Source organism: Sciurus vulgaris, assembly GCF_902686455.1.
Source record: "Sciurus vulgaris genome assembly, chromosome: 8".
Classification (NCBI taxonomy): Eukaryota; Metazoa; Chordata; class Mammalia; order Rodentia; family Sciuridae; genus Sciurus; species Sciurus vulgaris.
Window position 1 is genome coordinate 140,620,951 of NC_136468.1, and position 26,572 is coordinate 140,647,522.

The 26,572-nt window shown below is 47.7% G+C and overlaps 1 protein-coding gene across 3 annotated transcripts in view; it reads left to right on the forward strand.

The window, feature by feature from the left end:
- The window catches only part of FBXO21 (F-box protein 21), a 39,537-nt gene that overhangs the window by 11,381 nt on the left and 1,584 nt on the right, over positions 1 to 26,572 (forward strand). Inside the window, exons 5-11 of one of the 3 annotated variants that reach the window (XM_079151562.1) lie at positions 2,018 to 2,164; positions 2,467 to 2,603; positions 4,050 to 4,186; positions 8,562 to 8,741; positions 10,046 to 10,178; positions 15,088 to 15,299; positions 18,015 to 18,172. In XM_079151562.1, coding sequence (XP_079007688.1) covers positions 2,018 to 2,164; positions 2,467 to 2,603; positions 4,050 to 4,186; positions 8,562 to 8,741; positions 10,046 to 10,178; positions 15,088 to 15,299; positions 18,015 to 18,172 — 1,104 coding nt within the window. Of the gene's footprint in view, positions 1 to 2,017; positions 2,165 to 2,466; positions 2,604 to 4,049; positions 4,187 to 8,561; positions 8,742 to 10,045; positions 10,179 to 10,346; positions 11,750 to 15,087; positions 15,300 to 18,014; positions 18,173 to 26,572 lie in introns of those variants that run through there. The other 2 variants (XM_079151563.1, XM_079151564.1) reach the window with 2 other exon arrangements.

Sequence of the window (26,572 nt, forward strand, 5' to 3'; positions counted from 1 at the left end):
ACAGAATGTTCCTGTGCATCTGCGTCTGCTGGTCCATGATGAGAGCAAGGAGAAAGGGTTGGGTGGGCAGGCTCTGTGGGGGCAGGGAGTGACTTTGTGTTCTTAAGTAGTCCTGCAGGAACAAAATGTGACTTCAGTTTTGTTTTTTTTTTAACTATTTTAATTCCTAGAGTGTTATACAAACGCTCCCAAAAATTGTGGTTATGAATACGTGTTTCTTTCCCTGCTCCCAGTGACTTACTCAGGTGTTGGTTTTTTCCCCTTTGTCATAGTCATGTCTCCCTTCCCTTCCTGCTCTCCTGGGCTGCCTCTCCCAGCAGCAGCTTTCTAAGGAATTCTTGCTCTCCTGAGCACCACCCACTCCTGCCCTCGAGTCAGCCAACACACCCAGCCCAATCCAACCCTGGACTCCACCGTCCCCTCCTCCGTGGAACCTGCCGTGGGGAAGCCACCTTGCTTTTGTAAATCTCTGCTTGCTATCAGTGTCCTCCACAGCCCCTTCCTCCCAAACCTTTCTAGTTGGTTGCTTTCCAGAATGTTCCACATGCTCCATCCGGGTCCTGCCTGTACACTGTGGCTCCACTTCCTCATTTGTGGCATCCTCCTTCCTTATGCCCTCCAGGCTCAGCTCATGTCTCACTTCCATCCAGTTTCAACTGATGGCTTGCAGAGTTCAACAGCTATGGTCGCATTTAATAGTCAAACAGCCTTTCTGTTTGAAATGTATACATTTTGTTTCTTTAACTAGTCACTAAGTTTCTTTGTGCTATAAACAATACCTAGAGTAGGTGCTTGTTGATTGTCTGAAAAGTCTAGTACCATGCAGAAGAAATGAAAAATCTATTTTAGTTGATTGAAATAAAATATGCTCACCACCCTTGGAATCCTCTCATACACACACGGAAGTTGGGAGTCCTGTCTTCTGTTCATTTCACAATTAACAATAGCGTAACAAGACTTATTTTCTGAAGTTTATGTTTAAAAGTACTTGCTTTTCATTTTCCGTATATAAAGTTCAAATCACCCATCCAAATCACTGCTGTAGGCATTGGAAGCCATCAGAGAATTTCACCTAACCCAACGAATGGACGCCCATGCAGGGCTCTGGTGCTTGGTGCTGATGGCTGTCTGCTGCCACTGAAGAGGCGAAGGAGTCAGCGCTAGGCTGGGCAGACTCCAGAGGAGCGCAGCATGGGCTTCAGCCACACAGGGAGCCAGACCCTGCTGGTGCCACCCAGAACTGGAGTCTCGGTCTCTTGACCATCAGTGCTCTGTTCCTCAGAATGTCGGTGGGGTTGTCAGGATCCTAACTGTTCTGGGGTCTCTTGAATTGAAGATGCTTCCCAGGCTCCCAAGTGAAAATGTCCTGTAACCTAATGACGATAGCCCTTTGATGTCAGGTGAGAAGATTGCCTAAGACTCTGAAGAGTGCTGGTTTTCAAGAGGCAGGGTCTGTGGTGTGCTATGTACAGCATTTCAGCAGCAGCTTCTCTGAGCATTGCTGTTGAATTTGAAGGTAGAGTCATGTACAAAATCCATTTGCTCTTCATCCTTGGGAAGTAGAATTTATTCAAATGTCCTGTCATTGCGGACTTTCATTTTTATTATTATTTTTAAATAAAGGAACTGTCTTACACCATTGAGGTAAGTTGTTGTATTTTGAACCTATAAGAGCAGGAGAGAGAGGTAGCTTGAAGAGCTCTCCTTTATGACATCTGTTTTCTCTTGTAATGGAATATAGGAATGTGCCATATATCACACAATTTTGAGTCCATGACCTCTCAGAGAAGTTTTGTTTATTAAAAAACAGAAGAATAATGAAATTCAGGTCCTTCATTGTGAAATACCTGTTCTTCCTTCTCAGCGTGTCAGCAGCAAGGCTCACCCAAGATAAGACACTTACTGGGTGGTGGGGCAGTGAGAAGAGCTGGGGCCCAGGGTGTCCGGGGCCCAACGACAAGCTGGTAATAATAAGGGAGAAAAGAATATTGATCCCACGATTCGTGTTCATCTCTAGGTGCCGTGTATATTGACCAGTACTGCAACCCGCTCTCAGACATCAGCCTCAAAGACATCCAGGCCCAGATTGACAGCATCGTGGAGCTTGTTTGCAAAACCCTCCGGGGCATAAACAGCCGCCATCCCAGCTTGGCCTTCAAGGCAGGTGTGGAATTGCTTTAGGTGCAGCTGTATTTGCAAAAAAAAAAAAAAACCCAAAACCTAGGGGAGTTGGTTGGTTACTTAGTAAATTTAGCGAGGCGGTCCCATTATGAAACACAAAAAAAGTGATAATGACAGGACATCTTGTTTACCTGGATAAAGTCAAAGACTGTAGATCCATCCTCCTTTCTGCCCCTTAGCTTGGCAGCACTTGCTTGTTAAGCCATTGCCAGTCACATGTTGTGTGGGGGCATTAGTAGCAACCTCATTTGTGCTTGTGTCCCAGAGCATATCTCTGTGTTTCAGGTGACTCCTCCATGATAATGGAAATAGAGCTTCAGAGCCAGGTGCTGGATGCCATGAATTATGTCCTTTATGACCAGCTGAAGTTCAAGGGGAACCGAATGGATTATTATAATGCTCTCAACTTGTACATGCACCAGGTAAATATGGATATAGTAAAGAAAAATACCGTTGACCCTCCATATCTGTTGATTCCACTGCATCCACATATTTTAACAAAATATTACAAAAAAATAATGATTGCATCTGTACTGAACACACAGACCTTTCCATGTCGTTACCACCGAAACAGTGCATCTATTGCCAGATGCAGTCTCACATGCCTGTGATCCCAGCAGCTCAGGAAGCTGAGCAGGAGGATTGCAAGTTCAAAGCCAGCCTCAGCAATTTAGTGAGGTGCCTAACAACTCAGTGAGACCCTGTCTCTAAATAAAATACAAAATAGGACTGGGGATGTGGTTAAGTGCCCCTGAGTTCAATCCCCAGTACAAAAAAAAAAAACCACCAATGCAAGTACATACCATTACCATTTGTATAAATTAGGTATTTTAAATCATCTAGAGATAGTTTAAAGTATGCAAGAAGGTGTGCATAGGTTATTTGCAAATACTGTGCCACTTTATATCAGGATTTGAGCATCCATAGGTTTCAGTACTCCTGGGCAGTCCTGGAACCAGTTCCCCACCAATACCAAGAGAAGACTGTGTGTGTGTATGTGTGTGTGTGTGTGTACATTTTAAGCTCATTTCTGGTAGACTGTCCATTTTTTGAGGGCAAGTGCTGTCTTTTCCATTTCTGAATGCCCATTTTTCCTCAATCACAAGAGTTTTCTGTGGAATGTCCTTTGTATGCAAACCCTTGAGATAAATTTGCTAGTAGAAGTAGGTATTTCTCTGACTCATTTGGGTCCATCTGTGCCCTGTGAACACTAACCTGCGAACCTGATCAGGGCTTTCTTGCAGTGGTCCCCAGCAAGTTTGGAGGAGACCTGTGGCCCAGCGGGCCAGGCTTGGCACCTTTGATACTTACTTGCTTCCTGCTTGGCTCCATTTTCATGTCTCTTCTCTGTTCCGGCTGCTGCTTTCATTTTATATTGTCACACTTACACACTTTTCCTTGAAATGTTTTTAAATTCTCTTTGGAAGACCGAAGACCTAGGTCATGGGTCCGCCAGCGTCCTGCACAGGGCCAGGCAGTACGTTATTTTGGTTTCGCAGGCCATGTGGTGTCTCTCGTGACTCCTCAGGACTGCTCTTACAGTGCAAAGGTGGGCACAGCTGACCCAAAACAGAAAAATGTGGCTGCATCCCAACAAAATTTTATATATGGATGTTCACATTTGAATTTCATGTCACAAAATGGTACTCTCAAAAAATACAAAAACTCTTTTTATGCCAACTGTACAAAAGTAGTTGATGGATTGCTTTTGACCCATGGGTCATAATTTGTTGGCCTGTGCTCTAAATAAATAAAATATCTGCTTAAGCTTAAACCCAGCATCATGCCTGATGCTCAATAGGTGCCTAATAAGAATATTCGTTGAGTAAATGAGAATGTGCGCCTCAAAAGCATTTTTTCTCCTGTAGGTTTTGATCCGTAGAACAGGAATCCCAATCAGCATGTCTCTGCTCTATTTGACAATTGCTCGGCAGTTGGGAGTCCCCTTGGAGCCTGTCAACTTCCCAAGTCACTTCTTATTAAGGTGGTGCCAAGGCGCAGAAGGGTAAGCCCCCTCTGACACATTGTGGTTGGTGCTGAGAGGAAGCCTGGCTTCGTGGTTAAATTAAGTGTCACCAAACAGAGGTTATAAATAGGACAGGCCAGTGGTGGGACTGTTTTGTGTCTTGACAGTATCAGTGTCACTATTCTACTTGTGACATTGTACTGTAGTTATGCAAGCTATTACCATCAGGAGCAATTGGGTAGAGGGTACTCTGTATTTCTTGTACCTACATTTTAAATCTACGTTTATCTCAAAAAGTTTAATTAAAATAAATAAGACTAGGACTTCAAGGTCTTGTGGTTCCAAAGGTCCCTTTGTTCCAAAGTAGATCAGATCAAAGCATTCTTAAAGAAATTCTTACTTTCCTTCCTTCCATAAATCTCCCCTTTCTTCCTGCATGTGTGCCCAAGCTTGAGAGAGAGAGAGAAACCTGGCTAATGAGTTCTGTTTTGTTCTTTCAAATCTAGTGTCTTATCAGTCAGAAATCTTTGTTTCAGTTATAGTCTAGCTTTTCTGCAAGAAATAGTTCAAGCCAGATGTGGTGGCACACGCCAGTGTCCCTAGCAACTCAGAAGGTGGAAGAAGGAGAATCATTAGATTCAAGACCGGCCTCCATAACTTAGTGAGACCATGTCTCAAAAATAAGAAATAAAAAAGGGGGGCTGGGGAGATAGCTCAGTTGGTAGAGTGCTTGCCTCGCAAGCACAAGGCCCTGAGTTCAATCCCCAGCACCGCAAATAAATAAATAAATAGATAAATAAATAAATAAATAAAAATTAAAAAGGCCTGGGGACGTAGCTTAGTGGTAGAGTGCTTGCATAGCATGTGCAAGACCCTGTGTTCAGTTCTCAGCACCATACTGGAAGGAAGGGAGGGAGGGAAGTTCATCATATAGGTAGAAATATCTTCTTACCAGGTGCATTGGTACGTGCCTAAGTCCCAATGGCTTGGGAGGCTGAGGAAGGAGGATCATCAGTTCAGAAGCCAGCCTCAGCAACTTAACGAGGTCCTAAGCAACTTGGTGAAACCCTTTGTCTAAATAAAATATAAAAATGACTGTGGATGTGGCTCAGTGGTTAAGTGCCCCTGTCTGTGTTCAGTCCTCAGTCCTCCCAAAAAAGAAAGAAATGTCTTATCAAATCAGCCATTTAGTGGAAAAAGTTAAAAAAGCTCTTTTTCTGTCTCATATTCTTTGTAACTACTTCCTAAAAATTAATTGTGATAGCCTTAGGTGAACTGCTTAGAGCAGTTTAATAGAAAATACTTGAGGTTTGACATCAGATGGAGTTCAAACCTTGGTTTCCCCTGATTCTCAGTTTCTTTCTCTGTAAAATGGGTTCACTTTTTCAGAGTGACTTGGAGGATGAAAGATCGCACAGTCCTTTACCCACCTAGTGCAGTCTCTGGTGCTCTATAGAAAGAAGTATAATTTGTCTCTCTGCGCTGCCTATCTCCTAGTTAATGAAGAAGTAAAACATTATATGTGTGGTTGAAGCCTTCCACATATTCTTCCTGATCCCTTTTTTCCACCTCTGCTTCCCAGAAGTAACTACCAGACTGTTCAAAAGTGTTTACCTCTACGTAGATTGTTGGTTCATTATGTGTTTGTGTTTCCTTAGATAACTGTACACACTTCCCTTGTTTTCCACTTTGTTTTGCAAATAGTATTCCTAAAAGTGTACTGGGTGAGCTGGGCACAGAGGCATTCACCTGTAATCCTAACACATCAGGAGACTGAGACAGGAGGATCTCCAGTTTAAGGCTAGCCTGGCCAATTTGAGGTGACCTTGTCTCAGAATGAAAAACAAAAAGGGCTGGGGATTCTGTTCAGCAATAGAATGCTCTGGGTTCAGTCCTCAATACCAAAGGGAGCAGGGGGGGGGCAGGGAGAGTACTGGCAAAGTGGATATCCATTTCCATTATTTTAAATGAGAAAAATAATTTTTCAACTTGTGCCCTTTCCCTGTATAACCCAATCTTCTCATGTTTCTCTAAAATTTTCTTAAATGCCTATGTAGTAACTCACCATGGTTTTTGTATGATATAAAGTGTTATAAAATTGATCACCATGTTGTTTACCATAGTAACTTATGGCAAACATTGTGTGTGTGACAGTGTCATTTTTCCTTCATGGGCTACAGTGAACATATATTATAATGCAAATAAATAATGCAATACTTTGTTAATACTCCCAGGCAGCCTTTTGTTCCAGCTCCTGCAGAGGTTAAGCTGGGAGGATCACTTGAGCCCAGAAGTTTGGGCCCAGCCCGGGCAACATAGTGAGAACTTGTCTTTCAAAGAAGAAAACTTGAACAGGGAGCAGAAACAAACATGAAGGCTGGTGAAGGACTCGGCCCTCAGGGGCGAGACTAGGAGAGCACGTAGCTCTTACCTAGCAGCTGGGCTGTGTCCCTCCCTGTCCTTGCCTGGACTCTTCTCACTCTCTTTCTTCTGTCCCTGCACCAAGATCATATTATCTCAGCTATTGGACTTTATAATTAGCCTGATACCTGGTAATATGAGAGCCCCAATGAGCTCCGCAGGTCTGCCTTGGCAGTTCTTAGCTTTCCCTCTTCCGTGCTGATTCATCAGGTTCCACAGAAAAATTCTGCATGGATATTGATGGGGACCATTGACTGCTTTTGATTGGATTTCCAGATCAGTGTGGGGAATATTGCAATATTCACTGTTTGAGTCTTTCTGTCTAGGAAATGGTCCTGTCCGTTTACCTGGGTCCTCATTAGTGCTCCTAGAGAGATTTTGTCCTTTTTTTCAAGCTAACTAATATTTCTGCAGGTTTATTGGTGGGTACCTTAAATTTTTGTTGCTATTTCAAGTGGTAATTATTACTTTTATGAGTATTAATGGTATACAGGGATGTGGCTGATAATTTCGACATAGGTCTGATACTCACATTTGCTGAAAAAATCGTTAGCCTGAGCAGTTTGTCAACTTGATTTTTTCAGTGTTGTTAATCATAGTATCTGTGAATAGTAACAGATTTGTTTTTTCTAGACTTATATATTTGTTTCTTTTTGTTACCTTACTCTGTGGGCTAGATTCTTTTGTCCAAAATTGATGAGACAGTGATAGCAGGCACCCTTGCCTTGGGTATGACTTTCAGTGGAATGCTTTTCAAATGTCACCATCAAGCGTTATGTTTGAGGCATTGTCATTCATTAGGACTATCAAAGCTACCTTCCAGATTCCTAATTTGCCAAGAGTTTTATTAATATCTAGGTATTAGTTTTTTTTCAAAATTTCTTCTCTAACTACCCATGTGATCTCACAGTTTTTCTCTTGTTCTGTATGTTCAGTAATGGGGGTTCGTTTGGTTTGGTCTGGGGCTTGAACTAGGGGCATTGCACATGCTAAGCACTTGCTCTGCCACCAAGTTACACCCCAGCCCCAGAAACAGATTTTTTTTTTTTAAATGTTGGACTCTCCTGTCATTCTTGGGGTACATCTAATTTAATCATGTTTTTAAAATACATTGCTGCATTTAATTTGCTCATATTTTGTCCAGGATTTTTTGTATTCATGCTCATAAATGATCTTGGCTTTCAAACTTTATGCGCTTGTCCTTAGGAAGTTCTGGCCCCATAGAGAGTTGAAGAGGTCCTTATTCGTAGAACATTTATATATGTCTTAAGTCTTTGCTAAAAGTGGGCTACAAACATAATTCAAAGGAAGAAATCTGACGGGGCTTTTTAGCAGCCAAAAAGAAAATTTGCTATGTGCTTTGCAATGGGCATAAGACCAAAGGGAAACAGTTGCTCAAAGGAATCACAACTGTCCCTTGGGCAGAGAGCCACCTAAATCATTCCATAAGCCCTCATGGCATACTTGGTGGTGCCGTGAGAACTTGTGTCATGTGACCCTTGCTTGCCACTGAACGAAGGGCAGCCCTAGTATACAGGGCACAGCTCTTTGTGGTCTAGTGCCAGGCTCCCCGCTGGAAACCAAGATGCACAGAATGGAGACTATATCCTTCTGGAGTCAGGTGCCATAACTTTCCTCAGATCCTCAAGGGCCCAGCATCCCCAGAGGGTTAACTACTGCTGATCTATGAGCAGACTGCCTCAGCCATCCCTACATCTTTCTCATCTGACCTCTGATTGATGTCCATCATCATAATTCTTGGATTAATTGTAATAAAAAGCTCTGTTAGACAGCATGCATCCCTGATGTCTCTTAAATGCCAGAGTACTGTGGTCTGACGCAGGTGAGCTTGCATAAAAGGTCAGGTTTTAAACTGTGGACAAGGTGTTGATATTGTCATGGTGAGGGTACTGTTTTAACCTTTGACCTCTGACTTGAGCAACTTATTGTAGACTTATTGTTCAGCTCATCTGGTATTTGCCTCTTCTGATAGGGCCACCCTGGACATCTTTGACTACATCTACATAGATGCTTTTGGGAAAGGCAAGCAGCTGACGGTGAAAGAATGTGAATATCTGATCGGGCAGCACGTGACTGCAGCGCTCTACGGGGTGGTCAACGTCAAGAAGGTGTTACAGCGAATGGTGGGAAACCTGTTAAGCCTGGGGAAGCGGTAAGGTTTTCTGACACGTAGCAGAATGTCTGTCTTGAGAGGTTTGTCTGTCTTAGCAGAGAATTGCATTCAGTGAACTCACCTGTGATACAGCAAAGCAGTAAATGCAGTGTCAACAACTGTCTGCCCCCCTGTGGAAAATAACTGGTTCCCATGACAATGCTGTACACAGTCAAGATGTGCTAAGTGACTTTTCTTTGAGATCTTTGCAGTGGATTTGGATACACTCTCCTTGTAAATACTGAGAGTGTTCTTCACGAGCAAGAATGTCTAGACTGGAAAGGATTATTTTTCAGAGGCAGGATGTTCTCCTGTCCAGGTGTTTTATGATTCATCACTTAAACAGTGAAGCAAAAGTATGAAACTGTCTTGCTCTGAGTCCAAGCAAATTAATGCTGGGAAAATAGTTGTCAGTTGTATGCTAGTAATAATAGTTTTCTGCCTGATAACAATTTTTTTTTTAAATAGAATTAAAATTTTTAAAGCAGCTTTAGGTTGACAGCAAAATTGAGCAGACTGTAGAGGGTTCCCTTAGGCCTCCTGTTCCATACATGCCCGGCCTTCTTCACTGTCCACATCCTCACCACAGTAGACATTAGTGACAAGTGACAGCCTACTGTGACACATCATTATCACTTCAAATCCACAGTTTCATTAGGGTTCACCCTTAATATTCTAACATTCCATGGCTTTGGACAAATACATCTTGATCTGCATCTACGGTTGTAATGTTGCACCAAGTAGTTTTGTGTTTCACTGCCCCCTAGAAGTCCTCTATGCTCTGCCTAGTCAGGATCCTTTTTGTTGTTAGTGTTATGGATTGGACCAAGGGGTGCTCTACCACTGAGCTACATCCCCAGTCCTTGTTACTTTTTTATTTTGAGACAGGGTCTTGCTAAATTGCTGAGCCTAACCTCAAACTTGTGATCCTCCTGACTTAGCCTCCCAAGTCACTGTGATTATAGGCATGCGTCACTGCACCCAGCTCAGGATTTATGTCTGATCATTACAGTGTTATTGTGGGTGCAGTTAGGCTGAGGTGGGAGAATTGCAAGTTCGAGGTTAGCCTCAGCAATTTAGCAAGACCCTGTTTCAAAAAATACAAAGGACTGGGAATGCGGGGATGTAGCTCAGTGGTAGAACACCCCTGGGCTCAATCCCCAGTAACCAAAAAATAAATAAAAAGAGTGAGAAAGAGAAAACATTTGGGATTTATGTCAATGACTTTTAAAACCCATGCTTGGAAAAGCGGGATCTTAGCTAAAAAGCCAACAGGATGAGACACAAGTGATTTTCTTCTCTAGGGAAGGCATCGACCAATCATACCAGCTCCTGAGAGACTCACTGGATCTGTATCTGGCGATGTACCCGGACCAGGTGCAACTCCTGCTTCTTCAAGCCAGACTCTACTTCCACCTGGGAATCTGGCCAGAGAAGGTAATTATTTTACTTTGATGCTTTGCACTTGCCTTAGAGAGGAGAGTCCTAAATTGAAAGGCGGCTGTTACAAGTTCCTCCTAAAAGGGGAATATGCACATATTTATTCAAAGTCTCCCAGTCCTGACCCACCAACTAAAATTATTTTTTGTTTCTTCTTATTCTAAGGAATATTGGCTCTACTGCCAGGAATTGGCTGTTCCCTTTGTGATTGGCACCCAGAACCACAAAACCTCTGCCCTGTCACTCACCCACCGGTGCCCCAAGCTTTGGCTTTCCCAAGTCACCATCAACACAGGGAAGCAAAGTGTGTTAGACCTTCAGCTGACTGTTAGCAACTAAACTGGGCATGAATAAGTAACCCTGTTTAACAGGAAAATCAGTTTGGCCACTGAACTACTGAAGACCAGTTTTGTTTCCAGAAATGTTTGGATTTTCATACTGTCAACTTGAATGTCCTCAGTTTTATAATGGCACCTTGACCAGTAGCATGCACTGTGAGAGGTGACAGTGCTGACATCAGAGCTGGTCCCAGGCGGTGTGGGTACAGCATTCGTGTGGTCCAGTCACGTGTGACTGTGCAGGAGCCAGCGGCACACTCCCACCCTGCCCTTGCCGTCCCCTGGATGTGAGGCAGTAATCCATGTTGTCTGTCTAAACAGCATGGTGAAGGAGTCGATTCCCAGCTGTCACTGCAATGTCCCCATAAACGCATCTCCCTGAGTTACTAGAGAAGGGCGTGATCTTTTGGGAGAATGTAAACATTTTAAGTGAGCCTACATTGCTTAGATTTACATTGTCTCATTAGTTTACTGCTTTAAAGATCTAAAGTAGATCTACAAAACACTTGGGGAAATCCCAGGCTCTGTCTTAAGAAGCTGTCCACAGCTGGGATAGCGCAATTTCTCCCCCGGAAGGTTGGAGAGTGTTAGTTAGCGCTGCTAAATTGTCACCTCTTCCCTGCACCTCAGCTGTCCAGGTTGTAATCATCCATTTATATTTTTAATTGTATTTATTTTCTTTCGATACCAGGATATATGTAACTGATTCTGTCACTTGTTACTTTAGATTTGTTAAGGGATTTCATGATCATCCATGAAGCACAGATTCTTTCATTGTGAATTCTGTAGTTAAATGGAAAGTTATGCGGTGGACAGTCCCTGTTGTGAGGGACAGTCTGTGGAAGCTCTGGTGTCCTTACCTGCACACCTAACGTCAGCACTCACGCTTTTCTCCTGAGGAATGGCCTCAGTGGCCCCCTGCAGGGACCACGTCCACCTTCCGACCAGGCAGGACTTTGCGCAGAGAACCTTTCCTCGTGGCAGTGCTGCCGCACCGTGCACGGTTCTCTGGAGATCAGGAAAGAACGTGGCTCTTCCCCAGTGCACCTGAGACTCCTTCCTCTTGAAACAGACACTCCCGCATGGAAGTAGCACCTCGCCACGGGGAAGGAGGCTAGCACTCCCGGGGAGGAAGAATTCAGAGAGTCCTTAGAGAAGGTGCCTGTCCAGAGGCGGCCCCCGAAGGCTGAGGCGCGAATTCAGAGAGCAGAGGAGCAGCCAGTTGGGAGGGAGCGGCCTGTGCCTGCAGAGTGGGCCCGAGGGGAGGCCTGTGTGCATGTCACGGGTGGAGCAGGGTGAGATCAGTCTGTGAAGGACCTGGGCCTTGTTAGGTGAGAGGGAGCCTTCCTGAGCCGGAAGACCTGAAGGTCGCCTTGCTTTCCATCAGGCCGCAGGCGTCGATTCACGTTCGTAGTGCTGTGGTGGGACCAGGAGCGCCAGGGACCCTTCTGAAGGTCACTCGTGTCCCTGCACATGGCCTCCTGTCTCCTCAGTGTCCCTGCCAAGGTTTCGTCTTTGCCCTTTGACAAATAATGAAACAGGCACTGAGAAGTAACTCGCCACGCTCTCCCATGCATGGGTGGTGGCACCGTGAGTTAGACCTTGGGCTGGTGCCTAAGCCCAGCCGGGCATCACCTGTGGGCTGTGCTGGCGAAGGCAAGATGATCCCTGAAGATTGTCCAAGGCCCAGCCCCTCCTTCCACGGGGATGGAGAGGGAGCACTCCGTGGCAGCCCTGCTGGCCCTTGCCTGTGGCACCCCCTCCTGCCCGCTTCCTGCTGGTGACATTCTTGGGCACTCCAGGACTGTACGGCTACACTGGCCACCCCTCCAGGGCACTGCTCTGGCCAAGGAAGCCAGTGACCCCCTTTTGCTCAGCCATTCTCCTTGGTGCTTAATCCAGTAGACACTTCTTATCTCCCCATCACCAGCTTCTCCCTGCAGAGTGCTCTGTCCCCTGCACTCTGGCCTCCAGTCCAGGCCTCCCTATGAGGCTTCACACAGGCTGATCCCTGGACTTCTTGTGCTCTGCCCCCTCCCCAAAGCCGTTCTCGCCTCGTGGCCTCTGTACACAGGCAGCTCCCACACGCGAGGCTCCAGAGCGACATCCATACAGCTTCCACACTGCACCTGGCTCTGCCTCCCGGCCCGTGGCCTGTTGAGAACCCCTTCTCCAGCCTGCCCTGCACACAGGCCCCCGGCGGGTCTCCACTATGTTCTGAGGCTCTGGGCCGATTTTCATTAAGTGTCATGAGTGTTCTCAGGCGTGCACTCCTCCCGGTGGCTCCCCTGTCGCTGGAAGATGGGACGCACGCTCTGCAGTTGTCCCAAGTGTCTGCCCATGCTGCAGTCCAAGAACTTGGAGAGAGCCTTAGCGAAGGCCTGGAACTCAGAGACAGAGCAGGGGTCAGCAGAGCTGCCCGATTCTGGGCCTTTGCCAGAACCCAGCTGTGCCTGCGAGTGTGCTGTGTCTTCAGTGCTCCCACATGCTGCAGCGGTGTGCAGCCAGGGACCACAGAGACCTTCCGGCCTTGCCCAGAAGAGTTGTTTTGGCCCCTGGCTAGAGGAGGAGGAAGTGTGTGAGCAAACGCTTGGTGGGCAGTAAGGCCCTGTTTTAAGATCCTTCCTCAGAAGTAGTGCTGCTTGAGCTTCCAGACCAAGAGCATTTGGCTGGGGACAGTGTGGGCCTGCTGTCAGCACTACCCCTCGTGAACACACCAGGCCCCGGATGACGACGTCATCCTTCTCTACCCTCTCCCTCCTCTGCCACACCGGAGAGGGCGCCTGTCCCCAGCCTTGTCTCCTGCTCTGGTCGTCTGGATCAGGCCTTCCCTTGTGCTCTGAATGCTCAGGTTGTAGCTGTGCTGCTTGTCTCAGGGAGAGGGGCAGCTGCACGTGTGCCGTGGACAGTAGCTGCTGGAGCAGGCCGGGCACACAGGACGGCCATTGTGCCGGCACAGTAAACAGAGGCTTATTGTTCAGTAGGATGCTTTTAGCCACAAAGAGTAAATGCCACTACTGTCCCCAAATTAAAAGTACACTTATTGGAGGTGGGAAGTGGGTAGGGATTGGTTAACAGTGAATTCTTGTTGACTCCGGTTTGGGGTACTTGAGGTTGTGCTATTCTGTCCATTTTTATGTTTTTGAAACTTTGCGTAGTAGTTGATTAAGATGCTTCTACTTGTTGGGTACCGTTTCACATACCTGTGGTTCTTGATACTTGGGGGGCTGAGGCAGGAGGAGCACAAGTTAAAGCCAGCCTGGGCAATTTAGCAAGACTGCCTCAAAATAAAATACATTTAAAAAAAAAAAGAAAGGGATGTAGCTCAGGGGTAAGGCGCCTCAGGGTTCAGTCCCTAATACTGCAAAGTAAATAAAAAATTTAAAAAACAATAAAATATAAAAGCCGAGGATATAGCTCAGTGGTACAACACTTGCCTTTTATGTGTAAGGCCCTGGGTTCAATCCCCACTCCTGAAAAAATAATAAAATGTTCCCACTCTTGCCCTGGTACAGTAGTGGTTGAGACACTGGGTCGACAGACTCAGGGCCATGACGTCACTCCATGTCTTCAGAATCCTATGACCTTGGGCAAGTTTTACTAAACTGGGATTCCTCTTTCAGAAGTCATTAGTGACTACTTGGTATAGAGCCCAGCAGAGAATCAGATATTGAAAGTCATCATCAGGATATTGAGATACTCATCCTCAATCTGGGAGACAAGATTGGGGTCTTGAACAATATCTTAGTTCCATGAAACTGTAGTTTTCACAACACTTTTGTGGGCTCAGTTGTATGAAGCAATAGGTAAGGCGGTGCTTCATCATTGGATAAGAAAATGATTCAAAAGTGAAAGAAGCTAGTTGGACAGATCTGGGACTAGAATTCCGGTTGTCTACCACTCACCATGCTATGATTCAGGACTCAGTAAATGGCAGGGCAGCCTTGTCAAGAGACTGCTGCGTTCTTACAAACATCACAGGTGCTAAACAGTTGTGCGTGTGTGTGTGTGTGTGTGTGTGTGTGTGTGTGTGTGGAACTTTCTCGGAGGCACCGCATGTCGTAGAGAGACTGACAGTGGGGCAGGTAGTCCTGCCTCTCCCACTACCCACTGGAATACTAAGTTCCATTATGTGTTAAGACCATTGGCGTGGCCAGCAGGGTCCCAGGCCCTGACAGCCCAGCCGCCTTCCTCGAGTGTGGCGTGAGCTAAAGCAAGCCCTCCCTTGGGCGCCTTCTCAGTGACCCTTCCCCTCTTACCCAGCCCAGAGGCAGTTGTGTCAAAATGCCTTTTTCATCTTCATGAAAGCAACTTAAACTATTTTTTTCCTGACAATGCATGAGTGGCAGGTAAAATAGTCTCCTTACCGTGTTTAAAAAAAAAAAAAAAAGACCCTGCATTCCCACTGTTTCCATGCCGACCAAGAACATGAGGCCCTTCTGTGGGCCACCCAGTTCCAATGTACTGGCAGCTGGCAACCCCTTGCCGTCCTGTGCCAGGTTATGTAGGTAGGTCTGAATCCCAAGCTGCGAAAAAGAAAAGGCCTAGCTGAAAATATTATCTCCTAGTCTTTCTGTCTTGTCTTGAAGGTGCTTGACATCCTGCAGCACATCCAAACCCTCGACCCCGGGCAGCACGGGGCGGTGGGCTATCTGGTGCAGCACACGCTCGAGCACATTGAGCGCAAAAAGGAGGAGGTAGGCGTGGAGGTCAAGCTGCGCGCAGATGAGAAGCACAGGGATGTCTGCTACTCCATTGGGCTCATTATGAAGCACAAGAGGTGAGTGTCCGGGTCCTTCCATCCCCCGGAGCGCACCCCGCGGGCTGCAGAGGGCGCAGGAGAGTCTTAGGAGCCAGCAGCATCGCGGCTGGAGGAGGATCCACCTCTTGGAGCAGCACCTGTGCCCCTGGATCGCTTACCTGCCAAGGGCCACCACAGAAGCCAAGGCTGAGCTGTCTCTTCACGTTGGTTTTTAAGCAACGACTCGCTTTTCTGAGACCTTCTCTGTGCAGGGAGGTGGAGGCAGCTCTGAGCACGGAGGTGTTTCCTCTCATTTCTTCATTGTTCTTATCTCTGTTCCCCTTTCATCTCCATCTCTTCAAGTCGGAGTCACGGGTATGGATTTCTCGAGCCACAGGCTATGCATCTGCTCTGTTTACCGGGCAAACTGATGACACTAATTTACATCTCACCAGCAGACAGGGAACTGAGAGTTCCTGTTCTCACCAAGTGTCATTGCCAGACCTTTACAAACGTACTTAGGTGGCAGCAGGCTGAGGTTCTTTCCATAGGTTTCCTGGCCGCCAGGCTCCCCTCAGGAAGTGCTGCTCCGAGTGTTTTGCTGGTTCTCTGCATGGGTACCCGTCTTCCTTCCTGGTCTGCCCTCCTCCTTATCCTGTATGCTAGTCTCTGGGTGAGGGTGAGTTCCAGGTGTCTTCCCAGGTGGGGCCTTGTGTGTTTTTGTTAAAACTTTGTTATGGAAATTTCCACACGTAGAAGAGTAGAGAGCTGAGTGAGAGGAACCCAGGTGAGGTTCCCGTGTGGAGCTTCAGGATCCCCGGCTCCTCGCTGTCTCGTCTCCACCACCCCCTCCGACTTAACTCTGGCAAGCACCAGGCCCCTTCTACCTGCAGCTGTTTCAGCGTGCATCTCCAGAAGCTCAGGTCCACTCGCCTTCTCTTTGCGTTTACCATTCTGTTATCACATCTAAAAACAGGCAGTTTTGAGCCTCACCAACATCTAGTCCAGAGTTAGTCTAGGTGTCCTGTGTTTTTTATGTAGTCTATTTGAATCAGGGTCCTTTAGTCTCTTAGTTGTGTTGCTGTCAAATTAATTGGTTTTCTTTATGAATTATATTTTTAGCACCCTGTTTAAGAATCTTTTCCTGGGCTGGGGTTGTGGCTCAGTGGGAGAGCCCTTGCCTAGCATGTGTGAGGCACTGGGTTTGATCCTCAGCACCTCATATAAATAAAAATAAAGATCCATTGACAACTAAAAAAATTTTTTTTTTTTAAAGAATCTTTTCCTGTCTCCCATCATAAAGATACTTTATTTTAAAAATCCTGCATTGTACACTTAGGTCTTTGTTTTACTGTGAGTTGGCGTTGGCATGTTGTGATAGGTCAGTGTCCTGGTACCTTACTTTTGAGTGACCAGTTGTCTTGTCACTCTTCATTGAAAAATTTAATCTTTTCTAAATGAAAAGTGCTTATATTCTTGATAATTGCCATTCTGATTGGAGTGAGCTGAAATCTGAGAGTAGTTTTGATTTGCATTTTTTTAATTGCTAGAGATGTTGGACATTTTTTCATATATTTGTCTATCAGTTGTATATCTTCTGTGAAGTGTCTGTTCAGTTCCTCAGTCCATTTGTTGATTGGATTTTTTAAAATCTTTTTTTGGTGTTAAGGTTTTTGAGTTCCTTATATATCCTGGAGATTAGTGCTTTATCTGAGGTGCATGTGGTAAAGAGCCAATCTGTAGGCTCTCTCTTCACATTATTGTTTCTTTTGCTGAGAAGAAGCTTTTTAGTTAATCCGTCCTATTTATTGATTCTTGATTTAACTTCTTGCATCAATAAATCTTGGTGAGGATGTGGGGGAAAGGGCACACTCATACATTGCTGGTGGGACTGCAAATTGGTGCGACCATTATGGAAAGCAGTGTGGAGATTCCTCAGAAAATTTGAATGGTCCCACCGTTTGACCCCGCCATCCCACTCCTCGTTTATACCCAAAGGACTTAAAATCAGCACACTACAGTGACACAGCCACATCAATGTTCACAGCAGCTCAACTCACAATAGCTAAACTATGGAACCAACCTAGGTGTCCTTCAACATATGAATGGATGAAGTGTGGTATATAGATATACACAATGGCGCATTACTCAGCTTTAAAGAAGAATGAAATCATGGCATTTGCTGGTAAATGGATGGAGTTGGAAAGTATCATGCTAAGTGGAATAAGCCAATCCCAGAGAACCAAAGACCGAATGTTTTCTCTGCTATGCAGATGCTAATTCACAATAAAGGGGAGGGACGCTAGAAAGAAAAGTTACTCTAGATTAGGTAGAGGGGAGTGAAGGGAGGGGAAGGGGTATAGGGTAGGAAGGACAGTGGAGTGAAACAGACATTACCTCATGTGCATGTATGACTGCATGACTGGTGTGATCCTACAATATGTACAATCAAAAACGAGAAAGTATACTCCATTTATGTATGATCTATCAAAATGCATAACTGCATTCTAATGTCATGTGTTACTAATTAGAACAAATTTTTAAAAATTTTTTTTTTAAAAAAGAAAGAAAAGTGCTATGTTGACAGTGTTATAAAGAGGTGCAGGAGTGTCCTGAACAATCAGTCAACACGAGTGACGGCAGGTAAACTTGTAAGAACGTGAGCTTAAGAGAAAGGAAGCCGTTACCTTTGTGTTCCATGGACGCTGTGACGAGTTCCCGGGGACTGATTTGCCATTCCTCTTCCTTCGTTAGGTATGGCTATAACTGTGTGATCTACGGCTGGGACCCCACCTGCATGATGGGACACGAGTGGATCCGAAACATGAACGTGCACAGTCTGCCACACGGCCATCACCAGCCTTTCTATAACGTGCTGGTGGAGGACGGTTCCTGTAGATACGCGGCCCAGGGTAAGAGGCTGGCTGTTGGGAGCTTCAGTGACACCTAGGCACATTTTAAGCACATTTGAACACTCATGTAGATCTTGTGTTTAGAGGTGGCAGCTGTCCATGGCTGACCTCAGAGGACTGACACTCGGCTAAACCTGGCTGGGCATGCACTGGCGTTGCTGCACGCAGGGTTAAATGCTGCAGCCTGCCTCCCAGGCCCTGCCTGGATAAGAGGGTGTCACAGATACTTCTAGGAGCCACCTGGTGTCCTCTGTCCTCCTGAGACTGTCTGCTAGCCAAGTGGCCCCAGAGATACCCTCATGTAGCCACTTGCTGACGCTGCAGTCCACAGCGCTAGGGCTGGAGTCAGCAGGTATTTGGTAACCTTTGATAGGTGTTGTGGCCACCGCCCTCCCTAACAGGGCAGATCTGAGTTGGGAACTATGGGAACCTGAGGGGGCAGGTTAGAGGTCAAAAGACCCTCAGCAAGTCTGTCCTTTCTTTGTCCCTGTTGATGTCCACCTCTTATTAATAGGTTGAATTTGTTGTGTGCCCGATTGCCAAGGCACTCGTTAATCGTACCAACATGAATGCTAACGGCCTGCAGGCCACATTCTAATGTACGTTAGCTCCATTTGAGAACCGCTGTCATTTTACACAGACTGAGGCTGAAGCACATGAGGCCATGTACTTTTAACTTGGAGAATGAACTCGAAGCCTGCTTGGCAGAGAACTTTATCCTTAACCATCATGCCACACCTCTTCATTTCTAGCCTGAAACATATGAGCCTTGCCCTAATTAATCCAGTAAGAGAAACACTGAATATGTAAAAATGCCAAAAGTTTCCAAAAGGCTGGAAAAAGTTTTTGTTAATCATTGTTAATTCATCAGAGGCTGAGAGGGATCCTCTGTAAGAGTAATGTCAGGAGACGTCTGTTTACTGCCCCGTAGGTCACTTACCCATGGCCCTTGCAATGAGCGAAGTGTAAGAGGGTTTGGTGTGCTTCCATGTCAGATAGGCAGTGGCAGTGACGTCATTTACCTTTTAAAGCTACATTAAATCAAAAGTCATACAAATACTTGCTAAAATTCAAAAAGTGATTTGGAAATTATTGAATGATTCGCTGGACCATGTGTACCCCCGCCGTCACTTGGTGAATCATCTCACACTGTGCTTCCTGCAGTGTTTGATGGGAATAAAGGAGAATTTTCATTAGCACCCTGGCTTCACAACCTGCAGTGACTGTCCAGGTGGAGGGTTGGCGTGAAGTCATGTGTTTTGGAAGCATTTATATTGACTTGAAAATGGGCTTTTTGGAGTAGGTAAAAATGGGTGTTTGGGTTAGGCATCTGAATTATCCTATTGAAGATTCTGGAATTTATCCCTCTAAACTGCATTTATCCCTCTAAATTGCTTATCAAATCTAAGCAACATGCAGTGTAAGGTTTGCATTAAATAATATTGAAAAAAATACAATAAATGGGTTTCAATTTTACCATCTCTAAAATTGAGATTGATCTAAGTGATTGTGAATAATGTTAGCTGTAAGCTCAGCAGGCATGGTTAGTGGCCAAATAAAACCGGACAGAAAGTGGCCGAAGCAGGCTTTATTGGAATTTGGCTCTCAGGTGAAATTCTCAGCCCCACTGGGGTACAGATCAGGTAGGGAGCTGGAGAAAATCATGTGTGGCCCGGCTACCCAGGGTCTTTAGAGGATGGAATGGGTGGGGGTCCTGCTGAGTGACAGGTGGATGTTAAGGGTCAGTGGAGTTTTCCTGTCCGCTTTGATTGGTCACTGTTTGGCGCACTGCCCTTCATCTCAGTTGCTGAGTCTGCCTCCTACAGTCACCAGAATTCCGACCTCACATTAGCAGGTTGTCCTACGTTTTGAGACATAGAAGACCCTGAAAACTGAAGAGCCGCAGTGCCCATCTCTGCTGGTGGTTCTGAGGGCCCTTGGACTTAGGCGCTGGCTGGGAGCTGAAGTTAGCGGGGGAGCTTCTTCACCTGCTCCCTGCGGCTCTGGGCCCTCTCCTTGGCTCCTGCGACCTTGTGAGCTGTTCATATGCTGGTGACTTTCAAAGCCCTGTTTCTATCCTGAGCTCTTCTGGGCTCCATGCCTGCATCTTACAGCCCCTGGTCTTCTGCATGCAGAGGGCTCTCAGAACCATCAGTGTCTGTACAAACTTTTTTTTTTTCTTTCTCACTACTAGGGCTTGAACCCAGTGGTGCTTTACCACAGAGCTATGTCCCCAGCCCTTTTAATTTTTAATTTTGAGCCAGGGTCTCACTAAGTGGCTGAGGCTTGAGGCTGACCTTAAACTTGTAGTCTTTCCTGCCTCAGCCTCCTGAGCAGTTGGGGTTACAGACTTGTGCCACGGTGCCCGGCTCAGATCTTCCTGACCCTGGACTCTGGTGTCGCTCCCACCCCAGCCTGCTCATGCATGTCCCATGTCACTGCAGGGCACCAGCTGGGGCCAGCTCTGCCTTCCGTCTCCTCGTCCTCCTCACGCATACAGCTAGTCAAAGTGCACCTTGCTTCCCTCGCTCCCATTCTGTGGCTGGCACTCTGCTCGGTGTGCATGTTTCCTGCCTGTGTCATTGTACACTTGCTGTCTAGGCGGCAGGCACAGTGCTCACTGGAGGTCCAGCAGGCTGTGTGTCCACCTCAGCAGACTCCCCTCTGTCCCCTCCTGTCACGCTCCAGCCCTTTCCATGGTTTTTTTCCTTAAAGGTGACCTTTTCGCTCTCCTTCGGGTCTTCACACAGGTGGCTGCTCCTCGTGGCTGGGAGGGCTTTCTCGGCCCTGCCCTGCACTTCCCGGAGCTCCCCGTCTTCCCAAGTCTGAGTGCCTCCACATCCGTGGTCTCTATGGGGTGTGGTGGCTGAGTCTGTCTGTTCACTCGGGTTGTGTCCCAGCACGGTGGATCATTCCAGGCCCCAGGAGGCACTCACATTTGGCTACAGGACAGAAGTTCCTGCCCCGGAGACAGAGAGAGCCAGAGAGAGAGAACTTGTAAACAGAAGAGCCAAACAATGAGAGAAGTGCAGATTCCCCTTTCCATAATCAAGAGGCTCATTTTTTTTTTTTTTTTTTAACAACTTTGTTCTAAGAGCATTTCCACGCAGCTGAATAGCTACAAGAATAGGTGGAGTACCTGACGCTCTCCCATAGACTCGCCCCTTCCCTCCGGCGCTAGAGCACTTCACGTGCTGCCGTTCCACGTGAGAGAGTGCTGCAGACCTGGTGACCTCGCACTCACTCTTGCTTCTTGTAAGAAAAAGGTCCGTCCCTGCAGTGCTACAGAACCACACTTAACAGCTGACGTGCAGGTAGTGTTCAGAGTCCCCGGTTGCCACAGAGCTTTTTAGCTCTTTCTTATTGTTGTTTGAAATCAGGATCCAGCCAGGCCAGTGTGCTGTGTTTGGTTTCTCCTCTTCCTCATGACTGACTGGTCGAAGTGTCCGAGCTGGTTGTCTCCTGAGTCGTCTAGCGTTCTGGACTTGTCTCATTGTTTCCTTACCTTAACTCAGTGTCAGAGTCCTGGAGACAGAAGTTGTCTGGGGCTAGCTTAGATCAGGGTGAATATTTTGCTGGGGATATTTAATATCAGGTGCCGTGTGCTTTACCCAGAGACCCCTGGGTTTCGGTATGCCACCATGAGTGACGCTGAGTTTGACTAGACAGCAGCTTGCTATAAGGGTCAGTGTTCCCTTTGAAATGAGCAGAAAATCCATGGGGTCACACTGTGGCATCCTGTGAATGTCCCTTCCCTAGTGACCTGAAACTCTGGTTTGCTCTGGCATCTGTTGACTGTCCCTGCCTAAGTCATTCTGTGAGAATTGCAGTGTGGGGAATTTCTGTTCCGTCACCAGCCTCTCCTGAACCTCCTTCCCTGCCCCTCCTGGCTGTAGGTGCCTGAATTTTTATTCAGTCAATGTGTAACAATTGTGTGGAACAATTTCATGCTCACATTAGTGCATATTTAGCCAGTGGGAGAACTTAAGAGGATAAATTTTTAAAGTACTTATTCAGATATGGTTTTAAACATTTCTGGGTTATTTTATTTGCATTAAATTTGGTTTTAGCTGGATGTGGTGGTGCACAACTATAATCCCAGCTACTCAGGAGGCTGAGGCAGGAGAATTGCAAAATTGAAGCCTGCCTGGGCAACTTAACAAGACCCTGTCTTGAAATAAAGTTAAAAGGACTGGAGGAATAACTCAGTGTCAGAGTGCTTGTCTACCATGGGTGAAGCCTTGGGTTCAACCTCCAGTACCACAAATGTACACAATTTTTTTTTTAAACTTGTCTTCATCTAAATTTTCAAGCTTTGGCTCCAGTGATCCTACTCACCTGGGTAGAACTCACTAATAATGCTTTTCTAATTATTAGCCTGCTACAGAGTTGTAAAATAAATTATAAGCCATAGACATGTATGATATGAATTAAGAGAATTCTTCCCTCGAGATGCTCGATTTCACCTGAGCAGCGTCTTGCATGTTTAGAACTCGTTGCTCCCACTAGGGGGCAGGCTGAACACTTGACTCCCGTCCCAGCTTCCACGTCTACCTCTCAGGCGCCGTGGAAGACCAAGTGTCGTGAATGCTTGGGATTGAAGTCCGCTCTCTACACTGGGAGCGCAGGAACTCAACTGCCAGTGAGAATCTGGTTCTTAAATGTTGCGCCTCTGGGGTGCTCGGAGCGCAGTGTGCCCTCGACGTGGTAGTGCCCTCCCCTAATTCTCCTACCCTTCCACACTAAACTCTGCACCCATGGAAATCTGCTGGCAAGTGTGGTGCCCTGGGTGAGGGTCCCCCACACAGGGGTGGGGCGCAGTGTCATTTAAACTGTGGAAATCTCAAGCATCGGTGCTCTTGCAACCTGTCCCTCCCACCCCTCAGTTTCCTGGTTAGAGACGCGTTCACACGTATATATGGGGCCTGGGATCCCTGTTTCAGTGCAGCACAGTGGAGTCCCGAGCTGCAGTTAGATAAGCCAGTTGCAGGTAAGTGCCTGGAGTGCACGTGTGTAAGTCAACACACAGAACAGAACCAAGCTGGTCGAGGTGGCCCACACCTAATCCCAGAGTCCCAGGAGGCTGAGGCAAGCGGGTCTCGAGTTCAAAGCCAGCCTCAGCAAAAGTGAGGTGCTAAGCAGCTCGGTGAGACCCTGTCTCTAGACAAAATACAAGATAGGGCAGGGGATGTGGTCGAGTGCCCCTGAGTTCAGTCCCCAGTATCCCCGCCCCCACACAAAAAAAGAGCACCCAAATCTCTCCGAGTACATACAGGATGTTCATGCAAGGACCACAGAGACACGCCCTGGCCTGCCCCACAGGAGGGGCCCAGAACAGGGCCCTCTCACGGGACTCGAGGCTGCCTTCCCGTGGTACGTCGCCTACTTCAGTTAGCGGAATTTAAACAAACGTGCCTCTGGAAAGGTCCGGGAATCGGGAGCCTGCTCACGCTGTCGCAGCGCTTCTCGGTTCCCTAGCTCGTCTTTGGCTCCATCATGGATTTTGGTTCTTAGGTCTATCATTCCTTGTCACGTACATTTTTTGAGAACCTTCTAATTTAATGAGTGGTCTTTTCCCCTCGTGGTGCACAGTTGCCCGCTTCATTATGTTTCCTCCTGTAAAGAGACGTGCTGTTTTTCCCTGCTCTTGCGGCCTGGGAGCCCCGCAGGCGAGTGTGCCGAGTCCCGCCGGGTGCTCTGCGACAGCCGGGCTGTGGGGGCCCCTCTGGACCGCGGCTTACCCCTTAGGTGTTCTCCCCTCATTCCTGTCCGGCTTTTCAGAACAGCCTTGTTTGAGGCCCACGCCCAGAATTCTGTGCAATAGCTGCCCGGTCACATTGTCCCAGCAGATCTGAGGGCAGTAGCCTGAATGTCCACCTTTCTTCCCTCTTTTTTTTTAAAGTTGTTGATGAACCTTTATTTTGTTAGTTCATTTTTATGCGGTGCTGAGAATCAAACCAGTGCCTCACACGTGCTAGGCCAGCGCTCCCCCACTGAGCCACAGTCCAGCCCGGTTCTTCCCTCTTGCCAGCATGCAGAGGCCAGCTGTTAGGGGCACCAAGCTGCTGCTTTGTGTCGCTGAGAAGGGGGGCCTGCAGCCCACCTGTTTCTTTAGGGCAGGTGTCCTTGACGAGCACTGCCGACATCGTTGGCCTAGACCTTCCTCCTAGCACCCTGCAGGGTGTTGGGCAGCACCGGGCTCTGCCCACTACCAGCCAGCAGTGACCCCCAGTGCTGAAACCAGAACTGTCTTGGATCGCCAGATGTCGCTGTGAGGGCAGAGTGGCCGCCGCGGAGCACCACTGCTCTCGACAGCCTGGCCTCAGGGCGGGTGGGTCACCTCCGTCCTGTCCTCCCAGTTCCCTCCCTCCACACGCACACCCAGACGTGGTGCCCTTGCTAGCTGCCTGGCTAAGGCACAGGCCACCATCGCCTCCCCGCAGGTCCCGCACAGAGAACCTGCCTGCGGCTGGAGTGTGGGCAGCAAGGGGCATTTCCCCGATGAGCCAGTGGCATTCTGAAACGTTTACAGGTTATTAGGTTGTTTCTTACCTTTATTAATGTTTCCGGCATTTTAAAAATGTGGAACACAAAGAAGAAACTGAAATGGACTCTTGTGATCTGATGACAGTAGAGATGCCACCCAGCTTCCATCTCGAAAAACCAAGGTCCCACAACCAAGCTCTGAGCAAGCACACAGCCTCTCCTGACAGGGACAGACAGCTGTGGGGACCTGCCTGCCGCCTGGTTCCCAGCAGCTCTGGAGCTGGCCAACTGGGGCCAAGCCCTGGCGGGTTGCACCACATCTCGCTCAGCACAAGAGGGATCAAGAGGGGCTCTTCCTGGAGGGGCTCTGGGCTGCACTGTGAAGCTACCGCAGGACCTGGCATGCTGTCAGCTCCCAGTTTAAAAGAACCCATGGGGAACAGCCACCCATGCTCGATGCCATCCTTGGTATCTGGTCTTCTAGGCTTTTGTCTTTGGTTTCGTTTTTTGAGACGGGGTCTTGCTAAGTCGCTGAGGCTGGCCTCATACTGCAAACCCCCTGCCTTGGCCTCCTGAGTTACTGGGATCACAGGTGGGACCACCACGCCCAGCGGCTCTCTGGGCTTTTCTAAGTAGAGCATGTTTTACTGCCCTCTCCCTCGGAGGATCTTAAAAACAGGCCGCTCCCCTTCTCACACCCAGCACTTTGCCATCACTTTTATTTGCCCAAGGCTGTAGTTGGTTCTGCCAACACTGCTTTAAAGCTCCCATAAGTGCTAAAATAAACTAGGTGGGTGGTGCCTGTAATCCCAGCAATTTGGGAGGCTGAGGCAGGAGGATCACAAGTTCAAGGACATGTTCAGTAAATTAGCAAGGCCATGTAACTCATTGGGGGTCCAGGCCCCAGAACTACCAAAAAAAAAATTAAAAATTAGTGCTAAGGTAACCTCCGTATGCTCATCTTTGCACATGGTTTATGTTTTCTTCAGCAGTTTTGATTCTAAACGGGTACATTCCTTAACCACACTCTTAAGAAATAGCATGTTAGCACGAATTCCTTTAGTCCTCCCTGTTTTGTGGCTAAGGGGGGAAAGTACAGATTGAATTGTACCACTCTGTCCCCTCTCTCCAAAGGCGAATGCAGGCAATCAGGGCCGCTGGAAGATGCCTGAGTTCACCTGGGTGCCCTGGAGAGCCAGGCCTCCGGATGCCCGGAGCCGTACATCAAGACGTCCCTGTTGCACACTAAGAATCGGCATGCTTCCCTGTTCCTGTCAGCCTGTCAGCCGGCCTTGCCCAGGGACGCCCTTGAATTAACTGAAGAGATTGTGCCCGGGAGCCTTCGTCTTGCTGGGACGAAGGCTGACCCCGGAACACAGCTGTGGGGATTCTACCCGGCCCAGCTCCTGTCTGAAGCTGGGTTGGGGAGACCAAGGCCAAGTTGCTTCCGGATTAGAGGTCACACCCAGTCTCTGGCCAGCCAGGCAGGGTGCACAGGATGCCGCCCTTCCATGGTCCCCTCAGGGAGAGTGGACCGTCTTTAGCCTCTTAAGCCCCTGGCCTGTGGTGCCCTCTGTTTAAGATTGCGTCTCAGAGCTTATTTCCCAGTGCTGTAGTGGCGGAGGCGAGCGGGGAGCGGGCTGGCCTGTAGCGACAGCCGTAGCCCGCGGTCCGCTGGGCAGGGCACTCAGCGCTCATCTCGCGGGTCCCACGAGAGCCCTGTGGGGTGCGGGGCTCTGAGTGGACAGCGTGGCAGGCCTGAGGCTCCACCCCATCAAAGCTCAGCCAGTGGTAGAGAGAGGGTCAGGACCTTCCTGCGGTGGGCTCCGACTGACGGGTGGGTCGGGTCTGAGGGATGTGACACGTCTCTGGTGTGTCGGTCCCGAGGAGACTCAGCTGGAGATGCTGAAGCCA